General features: G+C 42.6%; 1 protein-coding gene across 39 annotated transcripts in view; it reads left to right on the top strand.

Annotated features, from left to right (window-relative positions):
• The window catches only part of PRRC2C (proline rich coiled-coil 2C), a 73,689-nt gene that overhangs the window by 59,533 nt on the left and 2,085 nt on the right, over window positions 1–12,071 (top strand). For 11 of the 39 annotated variants that reach the window (XM_083621325.1, XM_083621326.1, XM_083621328.1 and 8 more), the window contains 3 exons: window positions 1,917–2,129; window positions 4,273–4,376; window positions 6,274–6,394. In XM_083621325.1, coding sequence (XP_083477451.1) covers window positions 1,917–2,129; window positions 4,273–4,376; window positions 6,274–6,394 — 438 coding nt within the window. Of the gene's footprint in view, window positions 1–1,916; window positions 2,130–4,272; window positions 4,377–4,934; window positions 5,001–6,273; window positions 6,395–7,339; window positions 7,577–12,071 lie in introns of all 39 variants that reach the window. The other 28 variants (XM_083621310.1, XM_083621321.1, XM_083621343.1 and 25 more) reach the window with 3 other exon arrangements.

Here is a 12,071-nt window from a genome sequence, read left to right on the forward strand (position 1 = left end):
GGCATCTAAACATTAGCAAGATGGTGCAGATCTGTAAACTACATAGGCATTTCTTCTACATAGAGTACATAGAAATGAATAGGAGCACTAGATAAATGTCTGCACACAATTCCCATTCAGTTCAGTTTGTTCAGTGATGTGCTGATCTTCTATAGAGGCGAACATCCTAAAAGTATTTCATAAGCTTGCCTCTTTTGAATAATGGCTACTTGGTATATTACATTAGATCATACTGCGGTATGACCCCAAACCATGGCTCAGCAGTCAATGGTGGCATTGGAGGCCAGCACTGTTGCTAGGCAAGAGGTAAATCTTTAAATTAGGCTGGTGGGACAATAATAAAAAAGAGGTCATCCCTTTTGGATCAAGAATGGAGGCTCTATTTTATTGCAGAGTTGCAAGGGGAATTGGGCATAGTATGTATGTTTACCAGAATTTCCCTGCTCTAAAGACAGAAGTCTCTACATGAGAGCAGAGAATGGTTGCTTCTGAGTAAGAAAGGTAATATCAGAATAAGGTATTTAGATAAGGTCTGCAACTGGAGTGGATAAATTAAGAACTACGCTTGTGCCTGTTGTAGCCAGGAGCAATTTCCCCTTCATGTTATGTGATATTTTGGTATATTGTTTGGTGGAGGGTGTAGTTTGTCTTCTAACTATGTTGCCACTGATACTGCTATCTTATTTTATGCACATAGCACTTTAAATTTTGGTATTTTGTATCTAATTGTCTAGTTATCCAGTGAGGACACCATCACTGAAGTCATTACAGACACACAAGAGAGGTTGCAATGGGGGCTGGACAGAACAGATGAGGGGTTAGAAATATACTGCTAAGCCTCTTCTCAGTCCTTCCCTTTGAATGTGTGGACCCTAGATGCCACACCAATTTAATAGTGGATTTTCAGCATCCATAGTGAGCTCATCTTTGGTGTCTCAGGACTTCACGGCTACTATGACAACAATAGAGCTGTCACAATATGTTATGATCCCACCCTGAGGCAGGTAACACTCTGGATCGGAACAGGGTATAGGTTTGGTGCTTTAGATGAGGAGATTTTTTTAAATAGCGCACTTGTCTTAAGCTCATTTCCTGGTGAGATTTACATTTCTCGCGTTCCTGTTTCTCTGCACAGAGTAGGGGACACATTAAGATGGTCTCCCACCACAGAAGCTGATGGATTCATATGGATTCTTGAGAGTTCTTGGAACATTTCCAGTCGATATGGCTGGTGTTCCTATTGGTGCTCTGGCCACTTGGTGGAACCTGTTTGACACAATCCCTAAGTGTACTCTCCCTAGGTAGAGTCCATATACCTCCGTGGCTTACTTGAGGATTAGGGGCAGAGAAATGGCTGGGCCATGATTAAAACACCAGGTGGGGGGTGTGTGGAATTTTAGCAAATCTACCCCGCACAAATAAGATGGCTATAAAGAAACTACATCTCTTCCACTATTGTGTCCTCACAGTGTTGTCCTTTTGAGCCTGTATGGGGCATGTCTTCTCCATCAGGGCCAAGAAATAAATGCTTTCAGTTACTGCTTTCTGCACCACAAAACCCAATTCCTGCTTCTGAAACCTCAGTTTTACAGGGAATAATGAGGGAGATAGGGAAAACATAAGTTACAGGAGAAGGACAGGGAGGGAATTCTGTTTACTAAGAACCATGTCCTACTCTGGCTTGCTTTCTGAATCATCACATGCTGCCCATATGTTTTCAGGTTTATAACTCCAAACGATAAAAATGTGTATATTCTTTCTGTTCAGATGCACTAAAGGTACAAATTATATTAGCTGTACATAGAGAGCAACACATGTATATTTCTCGACAGTATTCAGAAGTGGCAATTTAATCATGATGCACTTTAGCTATTGAAGCATCTGTGTGTCTAAATCATTCTTGCGTTTTTCTCCAGGTGACAGTACCTATACCAGGATCACAACTTTCTTTGCCCAACTTTGGATCAGCAGGCCAGCCTTTAATTGCTCTTCCACAGTCCCTTCAGCCTCCTTTACAGCACACACCACCACAGCCTCAGACTCAGAATCTGAGTCGGCCAGCACAAGTCGGCCAGCCTTTCAGAGGACTAATTCCAGCTGGAGCTCAACACAGCATTATAACTGGGAAGGTAAATGTGACTGTGTCTTAAATCTTGCTGAATGGCAGCAGGAAAGCATGAACAAATGCACATCATATCCAGGCATGTCATGGTTATTGTATAGCAATCATTCCAAAGGGATAACTGTTGAATCAAGCCTTGTCGGTCAGAGGAATTTAGCACTCTCCAGGTGCCCGGCTTTGATTCCATGTTGACCTCCCCGTCAGCGACTCCCGGCAAGACAAGGCGAGGTCTTTATCGGCCGATTCTCCTCAACGTGAGAAGAACACAACCATCCCTCCTCCCTCACTCCCAGGGAGGGGAGAGAGACAGACAGAAATGTATTTACATGCCTTTATTTCTGTCTTTCCAGTAGTGCAGAGAAACGTGTCTGCACCCTCTCACATCAGCAGCCAGAGAGAGAAAAAAACTCCACCCATGTACTTCCAGTACAGGGTCATGTGACACTCTGAGCTAACATCCGGTGCTCAGTGCACATAATAGACTGTCCTTTGTTGCCACGGTACAGTCCCATAACATCAACATCCTGTTTGGCTTTCCAGCCATCTGGAGCACTCAGCAGCATTGCTCCTTTTTCGTAACTTAGTCCTTATAGCACCATAACCAGTTTATGAGGAAATAGCAAATGGAAGAGATTGAACATGGATGGAATTGGTTTAGAATTAAACTAATTCAACCAAAGTTCCCCGGCACATACCCTGCAGGGAAACACCCTGGCAAAACAGCAGCCAGAAGCATTGAACTCTCTCTCCCCATCAGCTGACATCACCCAGTGTTGTCAGCTGGTGGACAAGTGAGTAGTTTGAGGGAAATAGCCTCATGGGCCAAATTGGACCCCCTGGTAAGCTAAGGTTGGCGCACAGGCTGGAGGTTTTGTATCCTATGGTGGTTCACATTCACAGTCAAATGCTTGACTTTTGGCTACTTAGTGAGTGTACCTCCCCCAAGCATCCTTATACTCTGAACCACAGTTGTGTTGTTTCTCCAGCTGTGAGGCAATGGCATCACTGAGTAGCACTAAAAATAGTAGACCCATAAGCAAAAAAGGGAAGAAAGATCATGTTTCCAAAGGGGTGGGGATGGCGTGTTAGAAACTTCTGTTCTTTTTATACTACTGAAAATTACCTGGGAGTACTAGAGGAAGCCCACTTTGGAAAATAGTGGAGGAAAGTGTTTGGTGAGGTCACTATTTTTTATTTTTAAAAAGCCACTGATTTTCCACTGAATTGTTGGGGCTCCCTATAGACCACCGAAAATCTTGGTGTGCAATATGCAAGTCTCGGGTTTGCCACCCACGCTCTGCACAGCTGACTGAGGTAGGCTGAGCAGACAGAGTTTGTGCTCAGGGGCTCATGTTGTGCACATAGCTTTCTGGAGGACTCAGCCAAATACTGGAACACCATAGCAATACATTTACTTAGACCATTTGACACTATCCAGTAAGTGCTTCTGAGTCCCATAGAGACCAAGCAAATGCTCAGTGACTCCTTCATCTGTTACGCATAAGTCTTTTGGTGAGATTCACTGAGTATTGGTAGAGAGTGCTTAAGAACTTTCAGTTTGCCTAGCTGAGGATTTTAATTATTTATGTCACATGGAATATGAGAGTATGAACCGTAACATGTCAACAGCTCCCCCCCCCCCCAAGAGATTTTGGAGTAGGTGTGGAACTTGTTTCCTAGCTCCTATTGCCATTGTAAAGATGATTAAATGAGTATGGCAGGGTCCTTCATGAAAGTAAAGGTAAAGGGGCCCCTGACCATTAGTTCCAGTCGTGGCCGACTCTGGGGTTGCGGCGCTCATCTCGCTTTATTGGCCGAGGGAGCCAGCGTACAGCTTCCAGGTCATGTGGCCAGCATGACTAAGCCGCTTCTGGCGAACCAGAGCAGCACACGGAAACGCCATTTACCTTCCCGCTGGAGCGGTACCTATTTATCTACTTGCACTTTTGACGTGCTTTCGAACTGCAAGGTGGGCAGGAGCAGGGACCAAGCAACAGGAGCTCACCCCGTCGCAGGGATTCGAGCCGCCAACCTTCTGATCAGCAAGCCCTAGGTTCAGTGGTTTAGACCACAGCGCCACCCGTGTCCCATGAAAGTATTAGTGTGTAATTTTGTGTCCTTTGTAAGTTGGTTGGGTTTCTTTGCTTCAGATGTCAGAAATGGACCTGAAAGCTTTTGGAAGTGGCATTGATGTTAAACCAGGCACACCTCCAGTCACCGGACGAAGCACCACTCCAACGTCTAGTCCCTTCCGGTAAGCAAGTCTTTACAAACAAGTTAGCAGCATAGATTTGTGATGAAGCCCACTTACAGAAATAGTACTTATTAAGCATTAGTGTAAGGGTGCCACTCTGGTAGCCAGCTGTGAAGTGGCATAGAAATGTTTAATAAATAAATAAGGGCTAATGCAGTTTGGAGAAAGATATGTGCAGAACATTGACTTGGGACATGATATTTTATATGGACATGCTTCTAACAACACAGAATATGGACCACGCCTCCCATCTTAAAACTGCTAAAATATTGTTATATTTTATATTTTATTTTATTTTTTTAAAGTGAATGTAATAAATGGGGTTATGTGGGAATGGGTTGGCTGGCATGGAATATTTATGTTTTAATTAAGCCATTAACAGGCATTCTGGCCTCTTTTTGCAGTCAGTCATTTCAGATTGCTTTTTGGTATTTCCTCTACTTTGTAGTAAGGAGACAGTGTCAGTAATTGTGTGGCTGGAGGGCTCAACTAACTGAGCTGCTCAGGACTGAGATGAAAAAGGAAACATATTTGGAAACAGGGCAATTTATTTTGCAGGAAATATGAAGACAGAATGACTGCATACTTGCCCAATTCCCATTTATTTCAGCAGAGCTTGCACAGGTGTGTTTCCATAGGATTGTGTTTCATATATATATGACAACAATCAATATGACTATGATTTGGATACTGTACTCATGTCAGTGAATACTGCTATTTGATTAAATGTTCTGAATTTTATGAAGAGTGCTCCTTAGAATTTATTTTCATTTCCTTGTACATTTTTCTGCATAGCCCCAATATTATCTATGCAATAATAGGGATTCAGCAATAACAGAGCAAGAAGAAATACTTTTTATTAGTGCCATGTAGTTTTTGGTCTTCAGTTGGAGAAGGAAGAACTTGCAGATTTGAGCTACAGCCAGCACTTAGGGTTTCAAATTACTCAAAAGTCACTCATATTACTCAAATTGAAAAGTAAGGTGACTTGTAAGAAGACTCTTTTTAGTATTATTTTGAATGCTTAGTTGAAGAACACAAATTGAGAGGCGAGATCAAAACATAGAAGGCTGGGGACCAAATATAGGCTTCGGCTCACGCAATAAGCTTGCACTCGTCCGTTAGAATGTTTTTTCCCCTTTGAAATGCTGACCACCGTACCAAACCACTGAAATTCTCCTCAGCTTTAAAAGCAGGTTCCCATTCAGGTTTTTCCCTCTCAGTTTGGAGGGCTAACACAACTCACTTCATAGTACATTGGATCCTGATCAGAGCTGGAGATTGATTTTGAAAGCAGTACTGAGCACAAAATCAGTGGAAGTCTAAACAAGATGATTTGGAAAGCTAAATTTTGTGCTTCCCTTAAAATAAAGCCCCCAGCTGAGAGCTATTTGGGAGTTTCCCAAAATCTGAAGACATGTTTTTAATAGAAGCATTTAGCCATAATGATTACCCCAGTCAGGTGTGGCAGCAGCTCAGGAGATTAAACGACCAGTATCACATAGGAATGTTTGCTGGGTGCCAGAAGAAAGCAAAGGTCTCATGGTTCTGTTTGAAAGAACAGAACAGTGTTAAATCCTCCTGCTGTATTACAGGGTTTCTAAAGACATTGTGCACTGCCTATTGAATTCAGAATACCACAATTTATAGTTAATCTTAATTTCTCCCTTTGTGTGGGGTGGTGGTAGTAAATTAAGCTTTAATTTTAGCATCTCTCTTATTTCATATTACTGTACAATAAACTCCTGTTTCCTTGTGTTCGCTACAAACAGCATTTACTAAATAATGGCCAGTTTTCTTCTGGATTCAAGGTAGCACATGAAAAGTGTAATAAAAGGTTTCTCTGGTGCTTATGATATCCAATATATTAACTTACTTAAAATGTTTTCTCTCTAAGGGTTGCTTCCACAAGTCCGAACAGTCAGGCCAATAAAATGAATACCATCGTCTACCAGAAGCAGTTTCAGTCGGCAGCTGTGAGAATGACGCAACCATTTCCTCCTCAGTTTGCACCCCAGGTGGGCAGCAGCTGCTATACTGCCAGTGGTCTGAGATTTTCTATCTTCAGCTTATTTCAAATGGAAGAACCCCTATATGCAGGAATATCTATCAAATATTTCCTTAAATAATTTATAAATCAAATATATATAAACATTCTGTATCTTGCTTTCAGTAACATCTGTGCTCCTAAAGTTGAGAGATTGGACAGCTCTAATGCAGGCAGGTGACCACAGGCTTCTCCGCACAGCTCTTGCTACATTTGAGTGTTAAACATTTAAAGGGAGAGGGGAAAATAGTGTCTGAGAGAAGGGTCCCAGTGTGCGGCTTAAAGCAGACATCATCAAGTGCACAATACAACAGGAATGTCTCTTGTGCTGGCTCTGCTGAGAATTGCATATGCCTCCACCTCTACTCATTTTATTGGTGCTTGTGCAGAAATTCCTGGTGAATTGTGTGCTCTTAGCCACTTACCTGAAATGCAGCTGTAAAGCAGTCTTCCAAACAGTCAGCTACAAATAAAAAACTGAGCATCCTTTAAAAGGGGGAGTACTTTCAGAGTGCTGTTGCTATAAAGTATATGATATGGAGACATGTGGTGTGTACTTTTGATTCTAAAAATGTCTTGTATATTGCACTTCAAATTTGAAATTGCCAGATTCTGTTTGAATACATAAACCTATCTGTTGCCAATCCCTGCATCTTGACATATATTTTGAGGAACCCCTTCCCCCTTTTGGTTTTCAAATGTGCTAAGACAATTTTTAAGCACACTTCCTACCTTAAATCCCCCCCCCTTAGAATTCTCCAAACATGGCCAATCTTAATAGAAAAAATGCACCCACTACAAGGCACTGATTGGTGGCGGAGGCGGGCTCTCTGCAGAGAAGCCACCATGTGATCAGGTTGGCATTATGCTAACAGCTAAATGTCTCTCTTTTTGTTGTTGTTTTTCCCCCACTTAGATCCTCTCTCAGCCTAACCTGGTCCCTCCATTGGTAAGAGCCCCACATACTAACACCTTCCCAGCGCCTGTTCAGAGGCCGCCAGTGGCACTGGCTAGTCAGATGCCACCTCAGATGACCACAGGCCTTATGAGCCACCCTCGTTTGCCACATATGGCCAGGGGTCCTTGTGGATCACTCTCTGGAGTCAGAGGCAATCAGGCCCAGACTGCGATGAAGGCTGAACAAGACATGAAGGTTAGTATTTTTGGATGGCCATGCTGTGTTAACCACAGTTCAGTCTTAACAGCTTGCAAGGCAAAATACTACTATTAAAATGCCTCTCGATCCTTCAGATACCCCTTTCTGCAGTGGCCACAGAGAATAGAAACCCAAATATTGATTTCAGGTAGCACATGTTAGTAAAAGCACAATCCCAGGGAATGTGATTTCAACGCTTAAGGGTTTGCCTGCTTTTATTGCAGTCCGCTGCCTGGTGGATTGCACCCATTCCCTTTGCCTTTCTCTTATTTTAAATGTACAAAACCGTTACTAAATAGCTAGAATCTCCCATCAATAGCTGCATTTCACTGCATGACATTATTTGAAGAGCACTTGGAGACCCTTCTGAATGAAACAAGACACTTTCCTTTCGATGTGAGCTGTGTGGGGATACCATAAGATTAAATGAACTCAGAAATCAGTGCACCCAATCAATTGTTAAAAAGGACAGAAGTTCCTTATTATTTTCAGTTGTGTACAAGGACAAAAGAGTGGTTCCCTGAGACAATCTACAGGGTTTTTGTGATTTTCAAATGGTTTGGTCAGTATAATAGGCAATGCCTCTGATAAATGAGTTCTGCTATTGGTACAAATTATGGTTGGCTGCCTTGAGGGTGGATGGGAGGAGTGCATATGTTGTTAAGTTTTAATATTAAAATTAAAACTTATCAGGCAACTTACAAGAAAAAACAGTATCAAATCCCAATAGAACTAAATTACTAAATCAGTAGGACCAGTAAAAACATGACAGACTAATTAAACTAGAATCAGTATAAATTTCCAGTTAAAAACATCTTCAATCACATATTGGAAGGCTTGGGCAAATAAAAATATATTTGCCTGACATTGGATTTGGAGTCCCCCATTTTAGACAACACAGTCACAAAGTCACCTCTCTTGGAGGAGGACCTCTGAGAAAGACTCAAGGTGGTTCTTTAGATAACCTGTGTCCCAGATCATGTAGGGCAAATATACTGCAGATGGTAGTGAACATCCACCTGAATTATTTTGCTCTCATTGCTGTCCTTTTTCTGTCCCAAGGCAAGTAGCAGCTTTCTCAGCCAAAGTTTTCATTATTACATTTGGAGAAAATGTTTAAAAATATATATTTGACTTGAGGAAGGCTAACAACAGGCATAGGCAAACTCGGCCCTCCAGATGTTTTGGGACTACAACTCCCATCATCCCTAGCTAACAGGACCATGATCAGGGATGATGGGAATTGTAGTCCCCAAACATCTGGAGGGCTGAGTTTGCCTATGCAGGGCCAACAATAACCAGGTGTAATGATACCTAGAATAAAGCCTTTCCCGTTGCCATGTTACCATCTATCATTTTGTTTAAAAGAAGAAGACATTGTTATACCATTTGGAAAGTTTGTGCTACAAAAAGATACTTTGAATTGTTACAGGCATGCATGCTTTTTCAATTCCAGTTACCATTTCCGATGATAGCGCTCAGGGATCCCATATCCCATCTTGAAAAATTGTGGAAATGCACAGTTGAATTGTGAAGAGGAAATGGCACTTTCAGTTGTTGTCCACCCCTTCTTCTCCTTAATTTCCAGGTCTATACAATGAACTGGATGCCTGTTTCATGGAAGCAGAATCCTTTTCTCTTGAGTAAAATTATTTGCAGGGTCTGATTGTGCAGAATTTTTTATGGTGCTTGTGACTAACTGCAGCTTAATCACACAACCTTTGGGTGGAAGGGTATGAGAAGAGACTTTCCTCTTGGCAAGCCCTGATGGTATTATAATAATTCTTCTCAGGCGGTTTGCTTGTAATTCTGACTTCTCTTTAAACTCAAACGGTATGTTTAAATTTTCTACCTTTTAGTAACGTCAGCCTAGTGGCTACAGTTCCAAGAAAGTGTTTGCAATATTTATACAAGCATGTGAGAAAAATGGATTTTGACCCTTGCAAAATCACGAATATTACAATGTGCAACCCAATAATCAAATGTTACTCCTGTGAAAAAGATGTTGCACATTTTTGCAGATGGAAGATAGCAACAAGTGTGATACATTGAGCTCATGCATATACCATGTTTACTCAAATCTATCGCTTCTCGGCCTTTTGGCTAAGATCAAGTGCATATTTATTCAAATCTAATACCCACCTTTTTTGGCCAAATTGCGTTGCAAAAATTAGGGTGTACATTAGTTTCTGTGGCGCATTACATCCAAGTAAATAGGGTAGTTTTGCAGGCCATCGGCCTCCTGCAGCTTGACTTCCTCCAGGAGGCTTGTGTTCCCCCCCAGCTCCCCCTGCTACCCAAAGTCCACTGGCACCAAGCCACTTTCTGTTGTGTTTTTCTCGCGAGGCAGTGACTCTTGAGCCCTAGCAGTAGAGGGCTGCTCGCACGGAAGAGGCAGCAGTGGGATGCCAGTGGTAGGCGCCTGATCCTCAGACATTGTGGTTGCTGCCAAGGTGCCCCAAGACCCTCTAACCCCCTGCTGCTGCCACCGCGGCCACCTTCTCCTCCCTTCCTCCCTCTTGTCAGACGAAACTGCCCCGCCACCAGATTTGCTGCTTCGTCTTTCGGCAGCCTCCCTCTTGCTCAGAGCTCCATGAGCTGCAATCGGCTGTGGCCAACAGTAGCCCTCTCTCACATGCAGACTTCCCTCCTTGCATTCCCAGCCTCAAACCCCCAAAAAAGTGAGTGTGAGAGAGAGAGAGAGAGAGAGAGAGAGAAAAGAAGAAGAAGAAGAAGAAGAAGAAGAAGAAGAAGAAGAAGAAGAAGAAGAAGAAGATTGGTTCCCTCATGCCCCTTAGCCAAGCCAGCCTTCCTTCCCCAGTCCTAGAGCAGCTGCTGCCGGGCGCTCATCCTTTCCCTTCAAGGCAAAGAAAGCAGCACACAAATCCTGGCTGCTTTGCCTCATCACTCAGCACATTGCAAAAAGAAGCGTCTTTTTAAAAAAAGAAAGACGGAAATGAACTACTCGGTCTGTGTTCTCTTCCTCCAACCTCCTTAGTTAAAAGGAGGTGGAACGGTCATCAGTAGTGGGCAGCAGCTGCAAAATGCAACACTGCCTGCTCACTAAAGAAAGCGTCTTTTATCTCAATAAGCCAGCTCCCAGAAGCCTAAGACCAGGAGAGAGTTGCTAGTCATTCATCCTTACAAACCATGCTTTGGAGAAACAGAACTTTGTGGGAAATAGTCTTTAAACTTCTATAAGTGGTAAATGTTACTTGCAAAAATGTTTTTACTGGAAATGAAAAACGAAATAAAGAAGTGCCTCTTCTTAGGGACACCCCATTTTTTGTCACTTTTATTGGCAGCGAGGACGGGGGGGAGGCAGTAAACAGCATCCTCCAAGCCCCGTCCTGCTACTCCTAGGGCTGTCCCTATTGGCTGTGAGGGCTGGGGCGTCCAAGCTCTAGCCCAGAGAGAAATACACCTATGCATGATTTTGGAAATGCCTTTAAGACTGTTTAGTTAAATGTCCCCGCTTTTGGCTTCCTCACTAACACACACAGTCTTTCTCTCTCTGCGTGTCACTGGAGGCAAGCTGTTCCTTGCCATCAGAGAACATTTGTAGAGGGGAAACACTGAGGGACACTGAAGTCAGGTTTGTGTGAACTGTACACTCAAGGTGAGTGTGTCTGCCATCAGTTGTGTAGGCCTGTATTGTGTTAGTTGTTGTGCTAGAAAATTAGATGTATTATGAAGGAAAGGGGGTGCAGGGAGAATCCAGAGCCTGTCTGCAGAGTGGAAGGAAAGGAGGACCTTTTTCTGCCTCCCCACTTCCAGCCATTCCCTGAAGACTGGAGAAGGGGCCCACATAAGAGTGCTAGGAGGGCAGGCAGGGGAAGCATGGCTTTGCTTTTTCGGTCTTCTGATGTGGATGAGACCATATGAAAAATGAACATAAGGTTTTAGCTGCTGTTCATTCATTTTCAGCTTTGTGTTCTTGTTATAAAGAGTCCAGATTGTTGTAAAGAGTGCACTTTTTGCTGATGCACATTAAATTTGTGAGCAAATACCTTTTTTTGGTTTCAACGTTTTGAAAATTGAGGTGCGCATTAAATTCAATAGCACGTTAGACTCAGAAATACGGTAGAACTTCTGTACAAGAACATATGCCGCTGAGGAAATCTGACCAAGCCAAAACATGTTTGGCATTTGAAGGGTCTATAGAACTTCACTGAAGAATATTGATTATTTTCTTGATTGCACTGAGTTTTTACACATGCTGACATACTACTATTATTTATAGTTTATGAAGTCAGCATCTGAAGTTTTTGACTTGTATGCAAAGCTGTACTTTTATACTTCTGTATCCTTGCTTTTAATCTTTGTACTTGTCAGGTCACATTCCATTCTTACCACATGCTTGTATAAATTTTGATGACATGTTTTTGGCACTGTAGCCTTTAGGTTGACTTTATAAAAAGGTGGAAATACAGTGTATTCCTTGACTTTTGTGGTGTTTGTAGCCTTTCTGCTTACCACAAACTGGAATGTG

This window comes from Podarcis filfolensis (genome assembly GCF_964270895.1).
Source record: "Podarcis filfolensis genome assembly, chromosome: 6".
Lineage (NCBI taxonomy): Eukaryota > Metazoa > Chordata > Lepidosauria > Squamata > Lacertidae > Podarcis > Podarcis filfolensis.